Source organism: Doryrhamphus excisus, linkage group LG3 (genome assembly GCF_037039965.1).
Source record: "Doryrhamphus excisus strain RoL-2023G ecotype Guam linkage group LG3, RoL_Dexc_Guam_v1.1, whole genome shotgun sequence".
NCBI classification, from domain to species: domain Eukaryota; kingdom Metazoa; phylum Chordata; class Actinopteri; order Syngnathiformes; family Syngnathidae; genus Doryrhamphus; species Doryrhamphus excisus.
In genome coordinates this window covers 9,113,796-9,138,019 of record NC_136359.1, presented here as the reverse complement: position 1 = coordinate 9,138,019, position 24,224 = coordinate 9,113,796, and the positions used below count along the sequence as shown (strand labels likewise).

Here is a 24,224-nt window from a genome sequence, read left to right as displayed (position 1 = left end):
AAAACATCATTTAAAAAGTCAATTTTGCATAATAGGAGACCTTTAATCACGTTGCTCATTTAACGAACCATTTTTAATCTCTTTTAGGTGTCCTCCAACCTGCGGCCCATGCAGCAAATCTAGATGTTCATCTTTCAGTGTGTTACGTTTGGTGATCAAATAGCCTACATACAGGTCAAAGCCCTTTTTATTAAACACCGACTCAAGCAATCAGAAGGATTAGTCATCAAATAATTGTAATTTATTAATTCCGGTTACTGAATAATCCTTCTGAGACTGCCTTCGCAGGCAGAGATTATTTTCATGTCAATTGAAATGCACCTGTAATAGTGCTTATGATGCAGTAACTAGACTAAAAATTGAGAGAACTATGTACCAATGAACGAGTTATTTGAAAGAGTTGCAAAAAAACATACTCCGTCTCAGGTGAGTCCTCATCTGACACACAATGAAATGTAAATGTAGCGTTCTGTCTGTGAGGTTTCAAATTCTACAAAAGTGGAAATGTAGGCCAAATACTTGGCAAGAACCTTTTGCCTTATATCCACTCTGCCTCTGCTTTTGTACAAGCAATAAAACTGCTTGCTTCGGGGAATAACTTTTTTTGGTGATTTTTTATTTTTTTTTAAAGATGTGAATGTGTTTTACCAATTAGTACCTAAAGTGCTGCAGGTTGGAGTCCTCTATAAATGGACAGTGATGGTGGTGGTGGTGGTGGTAGCTCACATTGACATTCTGGATGTGATTTCCTCACTCCAGCATCATCACCTGAGGGCTGTTATGTAACTGGAAGAATTCTGCCCGCAGGTGCTTTTTTCGGTTGAAGAAGATCAACCGGGTTAGATCATCAAGCCGGAAATATGGAGCAAAGTGACAGGGCCGCTGGCGACTGGCAGTTGATGTTAATCCAGCACGCCCCCCGTTCAAGAGTCGTCTAGAACCCCCGTAAAGCCTGCATATTGCAACATAGTTATTCAACAATACTGGAAAGCAGAGGAGCCGGTACTTTGAGGAACATATTTAAAGTACTTTTACACAATAGTAACAGTATATACTAAAATAATAATAATAATAATAATAATAATAATGCTGTTTTTTATGGACCTTTTTGAAGTTTTGTGCGTTTAAGGTGTCCTTAAACTTTTCAAGTCAAACACCAAGGCAGCCATTTCAAGGTCATTGAAAGTCGTCAAAAATATGCAAATTGTATGTATATTTTGCCTAAATTAAGCACAAAGATAGCTAAATTAGCTAAAATACAAATATAAGTTATTTCGATGATGCTTTCAAAGATGTTGTAAATCTTATGTAGTATTCTACACTGGTCACTTGGTGTCAGTAATATTACTGTAATGTTTGGTGAAGCACATATGTATTATTGTGCCTATTCTATAGACACAATAATAATAATAACAGCATAGTCGTCATCATAATAATAAGCATAATACTGTTGTGGCCATAATCCCCTCCAAACTAAAAGTCAACTCTGAATCCCACTTTCTGTCCTCCACACATCCGGAACACATTTATTGAAACCCACGTGAATGAGTCTTATTATGTCTTAAATTGCTTATTCTCTATTCGCTAATACTAATAATAATAAGTGTAAAGGTGACTTTGGGGTGTTAGTTCATGTCTCGCGTGCCCTATGAAAATATTTTATGAATTAGGATTTTGGAACAATTTCTTATGGTCAAAATCAATAAACAGAGATACAAGGAATCTTGTCCAACATTCTGGGGTAAAATAGGTCTCTAAAGGCAACCTATATTACTACGGTTTTGCTTTTTCTTTGGCTTATTTTGATTTTTTTTTTTGGCTTGCCTTCACTGAAGAATGGCACCACTGATGGTAATGTTGAAAATTGTAATAATAACCAACAAAACCACAAATTACAATTGTAGGAAAAGCGATATGTTCTGACTGCTCAGTACAAAATGGTGAGTACACCGATTTACACAACGTAATAGCAGAATTTATTTGGCTTTCTTTTTGATACTTATGGCAGTTAACCATGTTACAATGTTAGCTAAAATCTTGCCTGTACACTTAATAAAGGATTTATGACCCTGGAACAGATCAATTCAATTTCCACGATTTCCTATGGGAGACATTAATGAATTGATTTTCTGGCTCAAACATCATGGTTGTGTACAGTATGTACAGCAAAATCTATGGCCATAACAAAATGATATCAAACTTCATGTCACGTTGGGGCTTCAGAATCACCTTGCGATAGACTCCCCTGCAGGTGCCGTTCTTGCACGATGTTGATACTTCATTCATGGAGGATGAAGTAGTCATCAAAGCCACTTGGGACCTTTTCATATAATTTGTCCCCTCCTTTGCTGTAACATTTAATTGTATACCATTAGTCACTTGACTCATGAACCATACACACTAGATGAAATGTTTTTAAAAATCATAGTATGTATTAGAGCAGGGGTGGGCAAATATTTTGACTCGTGGGCCGCATTGAGTTAACAAAATTGTCCAGGGGGCCAGAACATGTATTTAACACACACATTTTCCTTGAATGATTTGTCTAATTGTAGCTGTATGTTCTCATGTGGCTTTTTTCAGGAGCACTTTAAACATCAAACTATGTCACTAAATTTTACATTTTAAAAAAAAATGACTAAATAAGACATGTTGCCAGTTTGTATGTTAAAAGTTGAAATACTGAAAAAGCAACTGGCGGGCCGGATTCAAACACTTGGTGGGCCGCATGTGGCCCCCGGGCCGTAGTTTGCCCACCCCTGTATTAGAGTATGTATCTTGTATAATCATTCCATCCATCCATTTTCTATGCTGTTATCCTTATGAGGGTAGCACGGATGCTTGAGTCCCAGATGACTTCAGGTAAGAGGCAATCAATCACACCTATGGACAATTTGCAGTTGCCAATTAACATAACATGCATGTTTTTGGAATGTGGGCGGAAACCAGAGTACCCAGAGAAAACCCATGCACCCATAGGGAGAACACAGAGACACCCAAATGGACATTCAAACCCATCTCTTCCCAATTTTCTGACTGTGTGGTACACATTTGAAAAAGAATAAATCCTAAATCGATGCATTACCATAATGGGTGTATGTAAACATGTGACTTCAACTGGATCTATACAGTACTACTACATAGATTAGTGCTGGATTGTATTTCATGATAATGTTCTCGAATCTGCTGGTATTTAACATCCTTCAATAGAGGAGACACGTGTTTCAGTTCTTGACAGAGTTAATGGCTATTGTGTTGCATTTCTTTCTGTAAAAATGCAAATTTATTGAGATGTAGTGATGCCACAGTAGGCGTTGGGGGCGTCGACTGTTGCTTATAGTGCGTGTGCGTAAAGCGTGTGAAGCGTGTGAGGATGTGTGTCCAGAGAGGGAGGAGGAGGAGAGTGCAGCAAGCAAGCAATCAGGCAGGCTGGTCTGGGGAAAAGCGAGTGTTGTGCACGGCTGTGGCGGCGGCATGGCTTCGTCTCACGGGAGAAGTGACCTGCGCTTCGCCGACTGGATGTCAAGTCTGCCACAGAGCATGCACACCATCCCGCTCACCAACTTGGCCATCCCGGGTGAGTAACTCCAATCGCTCCATCCGCCCGTTTGCGTACTGTGTGTGCGCGCATAATTGGCCATTCAGTTTATGTTTAATAGCCATCCAAAACATAAAGACCTGTTGCACAACCTGCCAAGTATGTTAAAACCTCTCATCCATCGGGTAGTTGTGATTGGATATATACTATACATATTAAAAAATGCATGATGGTTTATCATGATGGTTACGGACCATGTTGAAGATAGACTTGTGAAAGGGGTGGTGGCCACTTCAATCTCTGAGATGATCGCACTGCGTGCATCACACCTTACACTGTTAACAATTACATTGCTCTCAATTAATACCACTTATTATGGGAAAATATTTATGCATGCCGAAAATGTGTTAACATTTTTTGGTAAAATATTTATGCATGCCAAAAATTGGTTAAAATTATTTTTTATCTGATGCCCATTATTATCACCATCTCTAGGATGGTTTACCAATGACTTTTTTAATGGTGTAAATCGGACCTTCTACAAGAGATGAAATGTGCAAGTGCCCGATGTCACACCCAGTCATTTTCCTCACATCCACTAGAGGGCATGCGTGCAAGATAGCGGCTATGATATGCTGTGATGTACAGTATTGACGAGCATTTATAGTTCACATTTAAATCCTGATTGCTTTGAGCACACCTCCGATTTTTATGACCATATGCTTGAAATCGTATCTCTACAAGATCATGGAAATTACTAAAGGTCCAATTAGATGGCTTTATAGCGTTGACGCGGATAGTTTAGCTGAGGAAATAATAAAGTTTGGGCACTTATAGTATTTTTTTTATTTTTTTGATGGCAATATCTGGGGTATTTTTGTGAAATTGTGTGCAGACATACAGGGAAAGTGTATATTTCTATAATTGCATGTACTGTACAATGGCATATTTACAGTATAAATTGGGTTTACTTACTAAATGTCCAATCAGATAATTAGCAGGGTTGCAAAAAAGTGCGGAAAAAATACATTTAAATTTGTGGCAGTTTATGCACAAGCTGTCAGGGGGGTTGGGTGGCTGCACAGTGACCTCAGCATGTTGGCCGCACAGTGAAGAGATCTGGAAGATTTGGGTTTGTATCTACACTTGGGAATCTGTGTGTGATGTTTGCATGTTTTCCTTGTGTGTGTGTGTGTGTGTGTTTTCAGGGTACTCCCATTTCCTCCCACATTCCAAAAAAAAAGTATGCTTGTTAGGCGAATGTAGTGGCTATCGATTATTTTCAGACTGTTACAGACTGAATTGTTTGCTTATATGTGCCCTGTGATTGGCTGGCGACCATTCTAGGGTGTACCCCGCCTCTTGCCTGAAGTCAGCTGGGAAAGACTCCAGCATACCCGCCACCCTAGTGAGGATAAGCGACATAGAAAAAGGATGTACAGGCTAAACTTGAAACTGAAACCAGCAAAATGCAACAAAATGGAGAGCAGTGAAGCATACAAGCATATTTAAGAGTCAAATTGCATGCTGAGTAAAATTGTGCCGTCCATAAATGGTTGGTTATCAAAGAGAATGACATGCTTACTCACGGTGCAATAAAAACAGCAAGTTAACGCATCACATGTATCAACAACTATGACTACTACATGGTTGATAAACAACAGCTAAGCGGTCAACATAACACGTAACTTAAACTGTTATTTACAAGTGTCTACAAGGCATGCTGGGTAGTTCAGCAGCAACAACAATATGAGCTGTGAACAATAAAACTTTGGATGAGTATGTTAGCATCCCACCTTGTTTCATTCCCTGACAACCTCTGAAATATTTTGCAATCAAGCAAAAATGCAACTAACATTGTGTATAGATAATTATTTGAATGCACACATTATGGATTATTTGAATGCTCCAGATGGCATCTGACTAGTTCTTGTACGACTCAATCGTGCCACAATAGCACGGTTGCCAGATACAGACACGGCGTGCCTGAAGTGGCCTGCGGGCCACAGTTTATCCACCTCTGTTCTAACTTGTCTGTTGGCATGAATGTGAGTGTGAATGGTTGTTTGTCTATATGTGTCCTGCAATTGGCCGGAATGGGGAGTCCAGGGTGTACCCCGCCTCTTGCCTGAAGCCAGCTGGGATAGGCTCTAGCATGCTCCTTAAGCGGCATTGAAATGAATGAATGAAAAGGGATTGTTTAACTGGGGAATTTGGTAAACATTTACAATCGGGGACTGAGAATGAATGACAATTATTTTTAGTTATATTTATTATTAATGAAAAGATAAAACTATTTAATTATATTGTATTTAATTATGATATATGAATTTAAGTATTTAAGTAATTATGGTAATTATATAATTATTAATAATTATTATCAATAATTATTGTTTATTATTATTTATTGTTTTATTTTTCAGTAAAAAAATATAATAAAAATTTATAAAAACTTATGCATTGAAACTAATCTAATTTTAAAATTGACTTAATTTGTAAATTTTTTTGTCATAAATGGACTGGGAATAACCTACATTTTTCAGTTTATTTCTTTTTGCAACCATAATTGTTCCTGCTCCACACCCTATGCTGCTCACAGCCACCAGGGGTCTACTGTAAGCAATGTATCTTGGAATTACAATGAGATGCTGCATTATTCCAGTAAAAGAGGAAGACATGCTGTATATATATTGTAATGGTAAATTGCCATATATTTCTCATTGTTCCTCAGGGCTTTATCTTTTGCCCCTGTTTTTTTGGGGGGGTAAAACTACCCATTGCATCTGTCGATGACTGAAAATACGTTTATGCTAATAAAGCACAACACAATACAATGGCCATTATACTGTATTGTATTAGCATATTGCCTGTTTCCAGAAATAGGAACAACAAATTGCACGTGTCATCCCCTATGCAGCTCACAGCCATTAGAGGCCATATTGTATATGTGTTGCACTCCGGAATTGTTGAGATATGCTGCAGTCCTTAATCTGTTGACCTTTATTTTTGTTTAACAACCTTTCTTGGCATTCATGCACAATGTTGAGAGTTAATTGTAATAGATTCAATAAGGCATGCATGACACCCGCACACTAATATGTCCAACATGATAAAGACAGAAGCTCCACAGCAGCACTGCCATGTCATCATTTGCTGAATCACAGGCTGTATTGTGGCGAGGTTGATTCTTGCCAAGGCAGCAGCATGGGAGCATGCTCTGTCCCATTTAATTAGCTATCATTACTAGCTTGTTGCCGCTGTGGTGCTGATGGTGCTGGTGGTGGTGCAGCTCAGATGCTCTCATCCTAGCTTCCTCCTTTTTTTGGATCCAAGTTCTGTATAAACACATTCTGACGCTATTCTTGGTCTGCACAGTTGGCAAGATTGTTTGTCAAGATTTCATAATCCAAAGAAAACTTATTTAGCATCAACCATGTGCTCCAAATGGATTTAGCACATCTAATTCCTCTCACAACCAAACGTATTGTCTCTTTTTATTCAGGTGGGACCAAACTAGGACGGACAGAAAAAAACAATGCCAGTATCGCCTCTTCTGAAACCTCCATTATTGCTCCTTAGATGGGAGAATGTTTATATTTATGAGTTTATAGTCTACAGTCTTATGAGACATCCCTCGGTGTCTGACGACAGCTGCCTCGCACGTCTTATTTGTTTTTTTGGGAGGATTGGGAAATTTTTCGAGACGACACAGGCTGATCCGGACTCAAGTGTTTTGTCAATTTGGAGTACTCGACAATGTGAGCTGGCAAGTGGGGGATGTTGCCAAAAGAGATAAACAGTCTCCTGTTTGCATGCACTGCCAGTGTTGCACAACTGTTCTTTCTGTTCTTTCTTATTTAAGCCTTGTTCTTTATGATGGCAATTAGTAAGGATTTGGCTGCAAATGTTTAGTTACAGATATCTTTAGCATCTATTAAATCAGTGATACATGCTAATATTCAAGTATTCCAGTAGAACAGATGACATACAGTGAATTATTGTAGTTGTGTAGTGCCACATTTCCATTGTGCTCATTTGGTCTTCTGTTTAGGGTTAGTTTATTACACATTTCTTGCAGCCTGTTGCTTCAAATGGGTGTAGACCAAATAGACCACCGTGTGTGGTCTATTTTATTTTGTTAGCATACTGCCCATTTCCATTTATAAAAAGCTGGAAAGTGCACAGCGGTTACTGGTTAGCGCACAGGCCTCACAGCTAGGAGACCCAAGTTCAATTCCCCCCTCGGCCATCTCTGCGTGGAGTTTGCATGTTCTCCCCGTGCATGCGTGTGTGTTAGGTTAATTGGCGACTCCAAATTGTCCATAGGTATGAATGTGAGTGTGAATGGTTGTTTGTCTATATGTGCCCTGTGATTGGCTGGCCACCAGACCAGGGTGTACTTCTCCTCTCGACCAAAGACAGCTGGGATAGGCTCCAGCACCCCCTGCGACCCTCGTGAGGATAAGCGGTAGAGAATGAATGAATTAATTAATTAATGAATGCTGGAAATTTTATTTTGCAACAAAACATATGGGTCCTAAAACAGAGCCCTGTGAATCTCCTAATGTGTAATGTATTTATTTGTATAATTACACTATAGTACGAGTTTGTCTAGAAAAGCAATACATTTTTAGGGTCCTTGAAAAAGCTTAGAATCAGGAAAAATATATACATATTTAAATAATTTTAAATTATAGTCCCTTCATATACTTCAATTGACATTGTGTAACAACCAAAGATTAAAATTTTAATTTTGTATTATTATCAAATGCTGCAATGTTTGGCATACTCTGATGTGAATTTAATAGGATTTTGCACAAAATGAGTAATACATGAAAGCAATCTCAGCCATGTAATACAACCTTACTATTTTGGTGCAGTTGTTTTACTAAATCATTTTTGAAACCATACTGCGGATTGCCTATTACATGAAATCGGAAATTAAAGCCAAGTGCTTGCCATGACTCCAGATCTGATTACTATATATTAAAACCATTCATTGTATTGTCACCATTTGACCCCACACAGGCACCCCAGTGGGGGGAGATGGTGGGCTGCTATCTGCAGCTGCAAGATGATTGCTGATGCAAACTGGCTTTTTGTATGACTGTGGCGGCCCACAGAGACGTGATATTGTGTGAATTTACATCTTTTGTGTTTATGTTGGTGTGAAACAAGCCAATGTAATGGCTTGTAATGGCTTGGCTTTTCTCTGCCAATGTAATTACACTGCATTGCATTTTTGTTAGTTGTTTGGACATGCCTTTAAACCCAATTGGAGAGACAACTAATTGAGAGAAATGCTTTTTGCTTTGTTTTGGGTCTATTCACATCGACAATTACATTTGTAGTTATTTCAAGACATGTAGCGAAGCCTGCTCTTTTTGCTCTTTTTTTCCTTTTCTTTTTTTTAACAAAGCTGTCCTCGGTGAAGTGGAGCGTATGAAGTACATGCAGCCTTTCCTTCTCCAGGAAGGAGTTGCAAAAGCGTGATCACCTCCTGGTTTGTTTGGGTATACAATCATTCATTCAGCAGAACATAAAATATATTGTACACATTTGATTTCCTGCCAGTGACAAGCACCTTCCAGCTCACACGCACAAGTGCCTCTCATATCATTTCTAGATATTTTATTGTCCGATCAGCAAGAATAATGATGCCACACTTACACCACAGATATTACACAGGCTGTACAAAGTCATGGTGCATAATAAATGTTTCTGCCGCATAGTATTGGTGACACGCTGACAGAAACTGGCAGGTGCCATGAGGCAACTCGGTGTGGACTTTGAGAAGTGGCTTCACGGTTCGTTTCTTCCTATTTATCCTGAAGAAAATGTTTAAAAATGATGGAATCAAAGTACATTTATAATGCAGATCAATGGACAAATTTATTTTATGTTAGTGTTCAGCCTCCACTGACCGCACGTCACTGCAATACACATCCAGCTAAGGGCAGGTCTGAGGTCATCATCTCGACGGGGATGGGAGTTTCATTACATAATTCATTCATTCATTTTCTACCGCTTATCCTCACGAGGGTTGCGGGGGTGCTGGAGCCTATCCCAGCTGTCTTTGGGCGAGAGGCAGGGTACACCGTGGACTGCTTGCCAGCCAATCACAGGGCACATATAGACAAACAACCATTCACACTCACATTCATACCTATGGACAATTTGGAGTAGCCAATTAACCTAGCATGTTTTTGGAATGTGGGAGGAAACCGGAGAAAACCCACGCACACACGGGGAGAACATGCAAACTCCACACAGAGATGGCCGAGGGTGGATTCAAACTCGGGTCCCCTAGCTGTGAGGCCTGCAGGCTTACCACTCGTCCGCCATTCAGCCCTTGATCACTTAATCAAAACCAGAATCTCCAAAAGCAAGGGAGATGATTTTTTCTTTATGTAAACATTAAAACATCCTTTAAAAATACAGTGCATCCGGAAAGTATTCACAGCGCTTCACTTTTTCTACATTTTGTCATGTTACAGCCTCATTCCAAACTGAATTAATTTAATCTCTTACCTCAAAATTCTACACAAAATACTCCATTATGACAATGTGAAAAAAGTTTTTTTTGACATGTTTTGAATTTATTAAAAATAGAAAACAAAAAAATCACATTTACATAAGTATTCACAGCCTTTGCCATGAAGCTCAAAATTGAGCTCAGGTGCATCTTTTTTCCACTGATCATCCTTGAGATCTTTCTACAGCTTAATTGGAGTCCACCTGCAGTAAATTCAGTTGATTGGACATGATTTGGAAATATAATAACTGTCTATATAAGGTCCCACAGTTGACTGTGCATGTCAGAGCACAAACACCAAGCATGAAGTCAAAAGAACTGTCTGTAGACCTGCGAGACAGGATTGTCTTGAGGCACAAATCTGGGGAAGGATACAGAAAAATGTCTGCTGCTTTGAAGGTCCCAATGAGCACAGTGGCCTCCATTATTCGTAAATGGAAGACGTTTGGAACCACCAGGACTCTTCCTAGAGCTGGCCGGCCTTCTAAACTGAGCGATCGGGGAAGAAGGGCCTTAGTCAGGGAGGTGACCAAGGCCCCGATGGTCACTCTGTCAGAGCTCCAGCGTTCCTCTGTGGAGAGAGGAGAGCCTTCCAGAAGGACAACCATCTCTGCAGCAATCCACCAATCAGGCCTGTATGGTAGAGTGGCCAGACGAAAGCCACTCCTTAGTAAAAGGAACATGGCAGCCCGTCTGGAATTTGCCAAAAAGCACCTGAATGACTCTCAGACCATGAGAAACAAAATTCTCTGGTCTGATGAGACAAAGATTGAACTCTTTGGTGTGAATGCCAGGCGCCATGTTTGGAGGAAACCAGGCACTGCTCATCACCAGGCCAATACCATCCCTACAGTGAAGCATGGTGGTGGCAGCATCATGCTGTGGGGATGTTTTTCAGCAGCAGGAACTGGCAGACTAGTCAGGATAGAAGGAAAAATGAATGCATTCACGGAGTGGTTCTGAAGCCAATCTTTTGAGATCTTGGCTGTGTGCTTCGGGTCGTTGTCCTGCTGAAAAATGACAACGACCTGAAGCACACAGCCAAGATCTCAAAAGATTGGCTTCAGAACCACTTCGTGAATGTCCTGGAGTGGCCCAGCCAGAGTCCAGACTTGAATCCGATCGAACATCTCTGGAGAGATCTGAAAATGGCTGTGCACAGACGTCTCCCATCCAACCTGATGGAGCTTGAGACTTATTGCAAAGAAGAATGGGCAAAACTGCCTAAAGATAGGTGTGCTAAACTTGTGGGATCATATTCAAAAAGACTTGAGGCTGTAATTGCTGCCAAAGGTGGATCAACAAAGTATTAAGCAAAGGCTGTGAATACTTATGTAAATGTGATTTTTTTGTTTTCTATTTTTAATAAATTCAAAACATGTCAAAAAAACCTTTTTTCACATTGTCATAATGGAGTATTTTGTGTAGACTTTTGAGGTAAGAGATTAATTTAATACAGTTTGAAATGAGGCTGTAACATGACAAAATGTAGAAAAAGTGAAGTTCTGTGAATACTTTCCGGATGCACTGTATATATTTTGCATAATAGAGGACCTTTAAATGTCAAATAGGAAGTTGGTATTTTCCAAAAGAGGCATTTTACCTGAAATTCTGAACCCAGGGGGCTTCCACTGTAACTCGCTTTGTATTTGATGACTCCATCTTAAAAATACTGCAATAAAACTGTGAGATGAACATGAACAGTATGGAGGACTAGGGAGGAAAATAGCCTGTGTAAAACTGTATTATGTTGAAATATCAGCAGCCATCAAATCAAATCCACAGAAGCAGAATGGGCATCTTGTCTCTGCCCAGCTTGCTTTAGAAAAAGGACCAAAATCCCTGGATCACTCCGTTGCCACTTAATCCCCAAACAAGGAGGATGATGGTTGCTATGATGTCAATGTGCCAGTGAGATATTTGGGAAGGGGGCTGGAAATAGATTATTGGATGTCAAATCCAAACCAAAAAAAGCAGTACCCGGTATTTTTACTGCATCCCTGTAACATTTCTACTCAAACCCTGCATCCAGATGTCTTACAAGCTGAATGACAGAAATTATTCTTTATGGATTTTCGACACAGGCAGCCTGGTCCGCAGTGTTGGCGGTTAATTGAGTTTCCCTGCAGGAGGACATTTGTCTTGATTCTAAAAGTCGGATGTGGTTTGGGTGGGCAAAGAAGGAGCATAGCTTGAGTCAAAGAGAGGAAGGACAGTCCAGCCAGGTAGCGATACGCACATCCAAAGCTATTTTTAGGCCGGGAGGGGGATAAAAGTGCATATGGAGATTTGGAGGGAATACATGTCCACATAATGGATTTATGTGCTTCATGTGTCGACGAAGCGATGCTTATTCCCCCTTCTCATCATCTCACGCATCTGACTTTACCTCCTCAACTCTTTCCTTAATTCATCCCCTCATTTCATTACCTCTCTTCATTTTCTGTCTTTCCCACTCCTCATCTGCTTCGTCTGTTTTGGTTTATCTGCTCTCATCTCCCCCCTTTCCTCTTATCAAACCCTCATTTCATTGAGCCAACTCCACTCTTCATCTCCTCAAGTCCTTCACTTCATCCGTCCCCGTGTCTCATTTCCTCCTCTCATGTCCTAACACTTTTAAAATGTATTCTCCTGATTGTCTCCTTACATTTCCGACTCATTCAGTTCTCACCGTTTTTCTATTTTTCTGTGCATTCTAAAGATACAGAGACACTGCTAAGTATGCCTGTAAAACCTTCTGTGCACCATTTACATATACATACATATTTACCAAGCTACAGCGTCATTATTATTATTATTAACTCATTCGCTACCAAAGGCGTGTTTATATGTTTTTTTTCAACCCGACGGCTCCCTCCCAAAGACGTATTTACACCTTTTTTTTTACACAGTTTTATTGTGCGAGAGGCACAAAGCGGTGATGATGCCACTCCACAATAGAAGAGAGCATGTTTGGTGCAGTTTTAAGCCGGAAAACGGTCACAAGGTGGCAGAAGTGCATTTTATAATTTTGTAGGAGGTGTTTTAATAGTGGTCTTTGTAGGCGGGAATTAATTGCCTTAATGAACCGTTTTTTTTCATTTGTTTTTATATCTTTAGAAAACAGAAAAGAAACAGACATATGTGCTCATGTCTCATAAGTCCCCCCTTCGTTACTCCTCTCATCTCCTTGTCTTCCCCAATTAGATTCCCAATCTTCTCTCATGTTCTCCCCTTACTCCTCATTTCTTCTCTTTCTTGTCTCTAGTCTCCTAATCTCCTCCTCCTCTTATTTTCCTAACCTCCACTCTTCACCTTACTTCATCCTCTCATCCTCTTGTATCTTCTCAACTCTTTCACACAAAATTAAATCCTCATTTCCCCCTCCATCTTCTCTCTCATCCCTCACCCACTGTCTTTCTATCATCCCATCCCTAATTTCTCCCCTTATCTCCTCAAATCCTGTCTTCATTTTCTCATCACTTTCTTTCACCATCATCTGCTCTTATCTCCTTAAATCCCTACTCATTTTCTCATTCACTGTCTCCTCATGGCCTTGCTATCGTTCCGTTTTTTCCCTCCACAGGCTCCACTCATCTTCTACTCTTGTCTTCTTAAATCCTCCTCTCCTCCTCCTGCTATCATTTTCTCTCACAATTCCATATCATCAGCCACTCAAACCTCCTCAAATCCTCGCCCATCTTGGATGTTGCAGAAGATGTCGTGTTTTAATTTTAATTTTTTTAATGAAATATTTTCTACCTTGTGGCACATACTCAAGAGGTATTTAACGACGGAGGCTGCTGAGATTTCTTCTCATCTCGTTGTGGATGCTCTGCAGAATTGGCAGAATGTTGAGTGAGAACCCTCAGGGCTCATGTTGGCCCACTGAGGTTTTGCTGTTTTTCTACATGATCGCGCAGGCTTGATGGCATACTGCTTCATTTGTAATGCACTTTTATTTGTTTGCCTGTGGGGGAGATTGAGCATTTATTACAATCTGTTCGTATGCACTTACCTTCCTAACAATTAATTTTGCTTCCATGTGCAACATGGGATGAATAATTCAACTTTTAGCAATGGTTTCATGAAGTGTTACCCCAGGATGTGAGAACAGCTGGTACGGTAGGCTTACTCGGAACGGCACAAACACTCAACAGGTGGAGACACAAAAGGGGAATAAATCCAGGTACCCAACTACGACATCCTACTGTGTTGCCTGTGCTGTTATTTTTCTAAATACACCACATGGTGACGACCTCCTTTCACTTTTGTATGTTTTTTTTATCGTCCGCTTTAGGAGAGTGAAGATAAATCCTTCCTGGCGGTAACTTTAGCTCCAGCTGTTGCAGCTGGCCGAGGTCACGCCCCCTTTGCTGTTGTGACCCCGGCGGTGCCGACCTGCTTCGCCTGTCAACACTGCTTTGTCTGTTGGTGCCGAACAACTTGGAAAGCTTTGCCATGGCACGAACAGCCACAGCGGTGGCTCGATTCATTTGCATGTGTTTTCAACTGAGAGACAGATCAGACAATGAAAATGAGAAATTGATTGTAGAAATGATAACAAACAGGCGCATGTGTGTAACATGACGCATACACACACACACCGTGGGACATACTGTATAAGAACACCCAATTATTGTCCCCATTTATTGTTTTATTTGTACTTTGGTAGCGCCCATTTGTGGTTAAAGGAAACTATACCCTGCCAAAATATTCCCGGTGAGCCTACCAGTGATAACAAAGGGGAAACATGTGATAATAACCATAGAACAGGAATTTACTACACTTACACTGCCATACACCAACTTACACACATTTAGTCCAGCAATTCCAAAAACACACCACTAGGGGACAATATTACTCTACAAAAACCTTCTTGTGAGTTGTTTTGCTTTATTTTAGTTTTATTATACAGTGGTTCACTCAGTTTTCTACTTGCATAACATGTTAAAATATTCAAATATTGCTTAAAACATCGCCTGTGTACTTAATAATGGTTTTAAGACGGCATCAGTGAAACAAAATCAAGTTTAAACAATATTCATGTGGAATGCTGTATGATAATCATTCTATTTTTTACAAACCCTTGTTTTTGCTCTATTTTCTTAATTCTTATTCGTCTTTAATGTGAATAAAGCTGACATATTGAATATTTACAAATTTACTTTTTAAAAAAGAAATTTATGTTATTTGTTTATATACACAATCTTCTAAATGTATTTATTTCTAATATATATATATATATATATATATATATATATATATATATATGTATGTGTGTGTGTGTGTAGTATATATAATATATATATAATATAAAATTATATCTACATTTGATTTTTAAAATAAATAATATTTAGGATATATTAATGAATAAATATATTGGCTATTAATGAGTTATGGCCTATGTGTGTAAGCCTTTATTTCTCTAAGAAATAAGCACATAGAAAGCACACAAAAAGCAGACTCTTAACTGAGAAGCAGGATGTACTGATGATGGTGCTTTCAAAAACACTTTCATGCTGTCAAAGTTTATGACTTATCAGCCCCGCTGTTGTTATTCATAAACTTGTTGCCATGGTGAGGGGGCTGCTTCCCCGCTACAGCACTGACCCATCTCCTTTCATGCAGACCACACAAATACTGTACAACAAATATCAATACCGACGCTTCTGTTTGTGTGCTCCTCCCTTCAGGTTCCCATGACTCCTTCAGCTTCTACATTGACGAGGCGTCTCCCGTGGGGCCCGAGCAGCCGGAGACGGTGCAGAACTTTGTGTCAGTTTTCGGCACGGTGGCCAAGAAGTTGATGAGGAAGTGGTTAGCCACGCAAACCATGAACTTCAACAGCCAATTGGAGGCCGGCATCCGTTTCTTTGACCTGCGTATTTCCACTAAACCCCGTGATCCTGACAACGAGCTCTACTTTGCCCATGGACTCTTCAGTGCCACCGTAAGTCCATTGTGTTTCCTCTTACCTTAGGCACCGCGAAATAATATATAATTATATATATAATATATTAATATATTATTATAAATTATTTTTGCATTTTAATCTGTTCCGTACTCACTATAAAATATATAATGGTCTGTTGTGGCACTATCCTGCTTCATCATCATGTATGTACAGTATAACATTTTTAGTTTTGTTTTTTTCTAGATTTACATGATTTCTTATGGTAAAATGTAATTCAGTTAGTCATGAAAGGCTTATATGCTCCTAACGCTAACGCTCCTAACGAAGATATTGAGGATTGATTGAGGTCTGCACTGCATTGTGTGCTGTGTCTGTTTGTGAGCCATTTTTCAGCATTGTGCTTCATTTCTCACTGAATAATGTATGAATGTAAATGACAAAATGCAGACACACTCAAAAGGTGGATATCTGTAAAAGTGAGATTTGCTGATGATCCAAATTAACATTCTTGGGCAGATATCTACGTCTAGTCTATTTGTTTGTTGAGTTGCCTGGAAATGACTGATTTTCATGAAACTTTGTCGGGAAGTAGAGAGTGGGCTGAGGAAGAACACATCAAGAATCCAATTTGTCTACTTCGTAGGTTCTCAAAATCGAATTAAATCACAGCCAACATAAATATTCATCTTTTAAAGGGGAGCTATTATGCTTTTTCAACTTTTCTGAACTATAAATGTTGTTTGAATGTTCTATTCTCGTGTTAAACGATGCCAAAAGTTTCAGATAATGACACCTATGGGCGTGCTCAGGTACAAGCAGTACAATCTGAGCGTAGAATAAATTAAGATAGACCTTTTTGGAAATCCCAAGAAAATACAGCTGGAATAGGTGCAGATTCTGGAAGATCTAGAAAGCTTTCTGTGTGGGTTATTGTGTATAGCTGCGTATTGTGTATATAGTTTTAACCGCTCTTATTTTCTGGAGGTCCGAGAAGGTCTTGAGCAGATCAGCAGCTTCCTGTCAGCACACGCCAGAGAGGTAGTCTTCCTGGACTTCAATCACTTCTACGGTGTGCAAAACTTGCACCATGAGAAACTGGTGGCCATGTTGAAGGACGTGTTTGGAGAGAAGCTGTGCCCGGTTGTCTTTGCCCAGGAGGTACCGTGAAGTTTTCACGCTCACAGATTAGCATTAGAAACAACCAGATGTTAAATCTGTGTCCATCCTTAGGTGTGTCTGCAGTATCTCTGGGAGAAGGAGTACCAGGTACTCGTCTTCTACCACCACCCCATGGCCCTGGAGGTGCCCTTCCTGTGGCCTGGCCAGATGATGCCTTCACCCTGGGCCAACACCACAGACCCGGAGAAGCTGGTTCAGTTTCTCCAGGCCTCTGTCACTGACCGGAGGTTAGCAAGTACTGCATTCATCTTTTCTGTGCTTGCCAGTACAGTACTTGGGTATAGTTGTCCTTCCTTTATAGCTTTCCAATGAAGATAATTTTGGTGAGTTTCAATGTTAAATATAATATTTTTTTAGTTAGTGCATAAAAAAAACCTGTTTACGACTTTCTAAATGAGCTTTTTTAACATAATAACACTCTTGTTATTCACTGTTATGCAACTCTTATGCTGCTGGGACTTGATACAGCCGCTAGCTAGCATGCTAGCAAGCTACGAGCTAACACGCTAGTGAGCTATACCTAGCGCATAAAAACAAACCATTCACACTTTCATTCATATGGACAATTTAGAGTTGCTAATGAACCTAACATGTATGTTTTGGGGATATGGGAGGAAGTTAGCCTTGAATTGATTTATTCTAAGGCTGCACGGTAGCTGAGTGGTTAGCATGTTGGCTAACAGGAAGAGTGAGTTTTCCCCGGGTACTCCGGTTTCCTCCCACATTCCAAAAACATGCTAGGTTAATTGGCATTGGAATGAGGCTGTAACATGACAAAATGTAGAAAAAGTGAAGCGCTGTGAATACTTTCCGGATGCACTGTATTTTTAAAGGATGTTTTAATGTTTACATAAAGAAAAAATCATCTCCCTTGCTTTTGGAGATTCTGGTTTTGATTAAGTGATCAAGGGCTGAATGGCGGACGAGTGGTAAGCCTGCAGGCCTCACAGCTAGGGGACCCGAGTTTGAATCCACCCTCGGCCATCTCTGTGTGGAGTTTGCATGTTCTCCCCGTGTGTGCGTGGGTTTTCTCCGGTTTCCTCCCACATTCCAAAAACATGCTAGGTTAATTGGCTACTCCAAATTGTCCATAGGTATGAATGTGAGTGTGAATGGTTGTTTGTCTATATGTGCCCTGTGATTGGCTGGCGATCAGTCCAGGGTGTACCCCGAAAATGGATGGACGATTTCTTCTGAACTTAAGAAGCCAAAAACAGACTTTTTTGCACTGCAGTGTTAAGGTAAAGTAATGTAAGGTCATATTTTGTGTCATTTCTGCCACCTAGTGACCAGAATACAACATATCATTTGTATTTTGATATGTTTTGAGTAATAGCAGATCAGAGTCTACCACAAATCAGCGAAAATTTACTAATTAATTAATTTCAGAAAAAAACATCATATAGCGAGGGAGCGATAATCAAACCGTGATATTGCAAGGGACGACTGACCTTCGGGAATGCTTGTGTCCTGCAGGAGGAAGGGGACCTTCTTCGTATCCCAGGTGGTTCTCACACCAAAGGCCAGCACCGTGATGAAGGGTGTGGCCAGCGGACTCCGAGAGACAATCACAGAAAGGTGTGTAGATAGCCTGTTCACATGAGGAATTCAGTAGGGCTTAGTGTAATAATAATGCAAAATAGTAAGCTATTGAAGGTTATATTGTCATGTCGTCAAAGCTGCTTGCTAAGTCTCTTAAGTCGTTGGCTTGAGCCTGCAACCCTACTGTTGAAACCATTCGGTTGGGCAGCCCTTTCTCAGAGTACAAAGAGAATTATAATACAAAAGAATAATAAAAAAATCAGCATTGTGCAGGTTGGGTCATAGGCGAAGGAAGAACACATTAAATTTTCATGCATTTCAGATAAAAGACTGAACCACGTTTTTTTTATTTGACATTTGTTCCTTTTTCTGTGAATGCTGCATGACTCAGGTGTATGGATGGTGTCCAAAATGTCCAAATTTGTTGTTGAATCCCAACCAGGGAAACGTTTAATTTCCACTATGATAAGTCAATACAGTGTTCCCTCATTTTTATTGCCGGGGATATGTAACCAAAATACCCAATAAGTGAAATCTGCAAAGTAACCACCTTTTTTTTTTTTTTTTTACAATAATTATATGTTGTCGAGTGGTTAGCGCGTAGACCTCCCAGCTAGGAGACCCGGATTCAATTCCACCCTTGGCCATCTCTGTGTGGAGTTTGCATGTTCTCCCCGTGCATGCGTGGGTTTTCTCCGGGTACTCCGGTTTCCTCCCACATTCCAAAAACATGCTAGGTTAATTGGTGACTCCAAATTGTCCATAGGTATGAATGTGAGTGTGAATGGTTGTTTGTCTATATGTGCCCTGTGATTGGCTGGCCACCAGGGTGTACCCCGCCTCTTGCCCGAAGACAGCTAGGATAGGCTCCAGCACCCCAGTGACCCTCGTGGTAGAAAATGAATGAATGGATGAATGAATAATTATATGTTTTAAAGTTGTAAAATCCCTCACCATACACTTTATACACTTCTCAGACAGGCATTTGCATTTTCTCACATTTGTCTCTTGTTTAAACCTCAAAGTTACGCGTATTTCACTCCTATGACCATTCTTGGCACTGTTTGGCTGTAGTGTTTTTGTACCTTGTTAAAACATATTGCTCCTGTTGTCGTATTTTCCTTATGTTTTTTCTGTTGTTTACAATATTGGCGGTTAGCAAGCAGCTCACACTGCTAGTTTAGTAGCCATGACCACAAGAAGAGATGGAGATTGATTGATAATGGTCTATAGCCAATCAGGACTCAGAAGACAATGGGCAGTGCAGACAGAGGAGAGATAATAAAGAACGACACCGCTGCCACTCAACTTCCCATAATGCCATCTTCTTAAAGGGCCAAAAACAGCGAGTCGGCAATAGGTGAGCCAAGGAACCCTGTATTCTAATTCATTTCACATTAACACAGATAATAAAATGGAACATATGATGCTACAACTTGTTTCCCCAGGGAGACAATAACCTCTGTCACAGCTGCGCCATATCATAACACGAGTGGATGAATGAGAGTGTACTCATGGTATCACGAAAAGGCTCTGGGAGTACACAAGACAAAAACGGTTGGCTGACACTGGTTGAGTGAGTTAGCTAGTTAGCAGGCTGCAGTTGAACAGTATTGCATCATTAAAGTTAACATACCAGTAATACAGATATCCTTAAAGTTGCAAAGACCTTTTCCTTGATGTCAGCCATGTTTTTAAAGGTGTGTGCCTTTTTGTAGAGCTGTGTGAGAAATTTCAAGTCATTCTGAATTATGGGGGTTTAACAACGGCGTCACCCAGAAAATAATTGCACAGGCAATACAAGAGAGGTGTGTGTTTTGACAACTTTTCATCCAAGGAGTCATCTTTTCTGAAGGTTATACAGTCATACAAGCACACGCACACACCAACAGTAACACTGAGTCATGTAATCATGAAACGGGCCTGTTACTGTGTTTCCTCAGGCGTTTTAACTCTGACCTCATTCTACCTTTGTTGTGCTGCTTTTTACTCATTTCAGATGGTCTCATATGTTTGCTAAAAGCCTCTGCAAGAATTATTCTAATTAAATTACGGGTCCCTCTGCTATAGGCATCCTTTTATTGGTTTGGGCTACAGCGAGTGTCTTTGCTGTGTTTGCTCAGTTAGAAATGACAAAAATAAACACACATGCTAGGTTTAGCCTACCCTGTTGCAGTATTACTATACTCCACAGTCTCCACTTGGCTGCAGTCCTCCATTTCTATCTTGTATCAAATAGTCAATAGTTTTAAATTTTATTATTATTTTTCTTCACCCAAAGTCAGCTGGAAGGGGCTCCAGCGTACTCGGGACCCTAATGAGGATGAAGTGGTATAGAAAATGGATAGATTGATATACTTTTCTTTAACTTACTTGTTATTTACGTAAACATAAACATATATAAAAGTATAACTATAAAAGTATGATAGTTTTTCATTTATTGAAATCAGTCCTACTCGTAAATAATAAAAACAACATTTCTTATTTGTATTATTATTTTAATACAAATAAATACATTAGATGACTGTCTAATTGGATTTAAAACATGTATTGATGAAACAAAAAATTTAATTTCAATTTTATTAAATTTATTTAATTAAATCACTAGCTGCCCTCAGTCTCCTCTTGGATAAAAGAACCGTCCATTTTATTTTGCAGGGCTTTGCCAGGAATGATGCAGTGGATCAGGTCCCAGAGGCCCGGTGAGAGCGGCATCAACATCATCACTGCAGACTTTGTGGAGCTGGGGGAGTTCATCAGCGCTGTCATCACCCTCAACTACCACCTGGACGACGAAGACGACGACGACGCCACCTGAGAGCCATCAGCCGGGGAGGGGGGGCCGTCGGGGAGCACTGTCGCCCCTCCAACCTCTGCTGTTGCTAGTTGGGGGGGGATGGCTTTGTGCTCCACCTCTTTTCTCCTTGCCATTTGTTTGAAAGGAGGAGATGTGCTGCTCCTTTCACTTTATTTAGGGCTCGTGTGGAGTGATCCATCACATGGCGATGATGGCGTTGAGAGAAGCAACGATGCGAGGATGAGTTAGTCGGAGTGCGATGAGGGTGACGATATCTGCTTCCTAATTTTGGGTTTAACATGCCCCTCCTCTTTTCAAGTGAGTTGTACATTTTCTTTACTTTCCTTTCGCGCTGTAAAAATGACCGCTTTTGCGATACAAATGTAAAGCTTTCTGGCATCATCACCATGTACAGTATATGCATTACTGCTAATGTGTACCGTGTGACATCTAATCATTCTATGTAGGCCACAGTCAGCAGGCGTACATTCAAAGAAAATGGAGCTCTTTTATCATAACACGTTCATTCAACACATTGACGCCCACTTGTATTGTTTACGTTTTGTTTGACTTTCAACTTATACCATTGAGGATATATGAGCAATTAACCACTAAGATTTCAGTACATTTCCTATTTAATTCAGATTTATGATTTAAAAATGTATATATACATATATACATATATATATATATATATATATATATATATATGCATAGTTTTAATTTATTCATTTTTAATTAATCATTTGTTGATTTATTAATTTATTCAATTTATTGATGAAATTGATGTTGAAAAACTTCCAAAAATAGTCACTTAACATATCACTGTTATTTATTTTTCATGAATTTTGTATGATTTATTTATCATTTATTTTCTTTTTTATATTGATCATTTATCAGCGAAATCCATCCACATCAAAATTAATCATTGAAAGATCTCACTGATTTTTATGTATTTGTCATACATGTGTTATTTAAGAAATATATCTATTTTATATTGATTAAACACGGCCCATACCATTTATTAATTAAACGGTATTGCTGCAAAGGTTTGTGGCCGAAAAAGTGTCTCCATATGAATTCATGGTGGGTGCTGAGTCGTGATGTTTAAAAATACTGCTCACAAGAGTCCATCCACTGTCTGTTTATCCTCTCAGTACTCCCCCCCCCTCCTTGTACTTCTGTATTTACTGCTGTGGCGCAGTGTACATGAGTCACTGTCAGTGTTTGGTTGTCTTTCTTCTAACGCATACCTTGGAGGTGGACTTTGTTTCAAGTCAGAGGTCAGAGGACAGCCGACATCAGGGGTTGAGGATCTTTATTTTGCAGCTCTTCTTCAACTTTAGCAAAAAATAGTGCAGTAAATGTTTCGATAAGCCCTAGCAGTAGAACATTTGTCTTTGAATGTCTCCAGAGCTTGGAATTTCAGTTCTTTTTATCCCACATCGTGCAAGATAGATCAGTAAATTCAAATGTCAACTAATTGATTGATTGGTGTTTGTTTTACTGAATCAGACATGATAAGTGTGAATGCAATCGTCCGAACCCTGATTGCCCCAAACTAGCGGCCCGTCTCTGAAGCGGTCTTGCACGTGCAAGTATATTTTAGACGCCTACTGTCAACTCTAAGCTGGGAAAATAAAGCGGAATATAAAAATGATAAACATATTCATGCAGGTGAAGTATGCCAAGTATCAATTTTCAATGTCGGGTTCAAACCAGAGTACTGAACCACAAGTGTGAACACAGCCTTAAAGGATTTCTGTTTGTATGCTTCCGTGTTTGGAAAATCAACTGTGTGCTTTCTGTATGTTTTCTATTGTGCTGCGTTTGTACATACTGTAATTGCAAATAATATATTGCCAAGAAATTGTAAAGTATTGAAGTTACGGCGAAGGTTCATGACACTTTCTTAAATATTATGATTCAGTTCTTTTTTTAATACAAATTTCTTAGTGATGTGCATGATGGGTTTTGGATGCACATCATTTGTGCACCTGTTTTATTATTTTCATACACTGCAGCCTCCCCATTGCAGTCACTGGTGAACCAATGACTTGAAAAGGGCGTTCAGATTGTGCTGTGAGGTCATTATTGTATCCCCTGGTCAAAGCTGTTGTTATTGCCTTTATCTTCTGATGTACAAAAATGAGCAAAAATGAAACAAAAAGAGTCATTTGCTGTTGTAAAACTAAAAGTGGCAGATAAATAAAGCCAACGCCATGTGGTGTCTTTCCCTCACTTCACGTCTCGTGTCTGGCTTGCATCATATTTCAAGGCATTCAATAATAATCAAGTGACGAGCATCTTCTTAATCTGAAGTAGACAGTCACAGCTTTTTGGCTTGGATTCCTGCTCCGTGCTGAGTAGCATCCCAAAGAAAATATCCAGTTACCACGGTGATGAGAATGGAGTGGGTGGGCGGCGGCACACGGGGTGACCTTGCTCAGACTGTGTTTCATAATTCACTATGTAATGTGCCACTGAGCAGCCAGGTGTTGATCACACTTGTGTAAACCGACATGGTTTGGAACTGGATTCTGGCTCTGTTTATATCCCTGCTTACACGGTGAGGTCAAAATATAAACAAACAAGACTGAAGACTAAAGCTACGGGTGGCTGTCAGACGTTCACGCTGCTAGACTATTGTGTCATCTGTTAAGAACATTTAGCGGATATCTACAGTAAATACTCCAATTAACACTTCTAAGTCCGAGTGCCATCTCTGGGTCAGGGA

General features: G+C 39.8%; 2 protein-coding genes across 2 annotated transcripts in view; both read left to right on the top strand.

Annotated features, from left to right (window-relative positions):
• oxct1a (3-oxoacid CoA transferase 1a) overlaps positions 1–2,032 on the top strand; it is a 46,006-nt gene extending 43,974 nt beyond the window's left edge. Inside the window, exon 17 of the mRNA XM_078789600.1 lies at positions 88–2,032. Coding sequence (XP_078645726.1) covers positions 88–123 — 36 coding nt within the window. The 3' untranslated portion in view covers positions 124–2,032. The remainder of the gene's footprint in view (positions 1–87) is intronic.
• A 1,322-nt stretch (positions 2,033–3,354) lies between these two features.
• On the top strand, positions 3,355–23,639 carry plcxd3 (phosphatidylinositol-specific phospholipase C, X domain containing 3). The gene is made up of 6 exons (XM_058071742.2): positions 3,355–3,577; positions 15,749–16,005; positions 16,954–17,127; positions 17,200–17,375; positions 18,625–18,726; positions 21,349–23,639. Exons 1-6 carry the CDS (start codon positions 3,475–3,477, stop codon positions 21,506–21,508), a joined length of 972 nt encoding a protein of 323 aa, XP_057927725.1. The 5' UTR covers positions 3,355–3,474; the 3' UTR covers positions 21,509–23,639.
• Positions 23,640–24,224: the final 585 nt, after the last annotated feature.

Bases quoted from the DNA above. Each gene is read 5' to 3' on its own strand.
- plcxd3 (XM_058071742.2), top strand. From the start codon at position 3,475: ATGGCTTCGTCTCACGGGAGAAGTGACCTGCGCTTCGCCGACTGGATG. The intron at 3,578-15,748 runs GTGAGTAACTCC...TCCTCCCTTCAG, and splicing joins CACCAACTTGGCCATCCCGG to GTTCCCATGACTCCTTCAGC. The intron at 18,727-21,348 runs GTGTGTAGATAG...TTTATTTTGCAG, and splicing joins CGAGAGACAATCACAGAAAG to GGCTTTGCCAGGAATGATGC.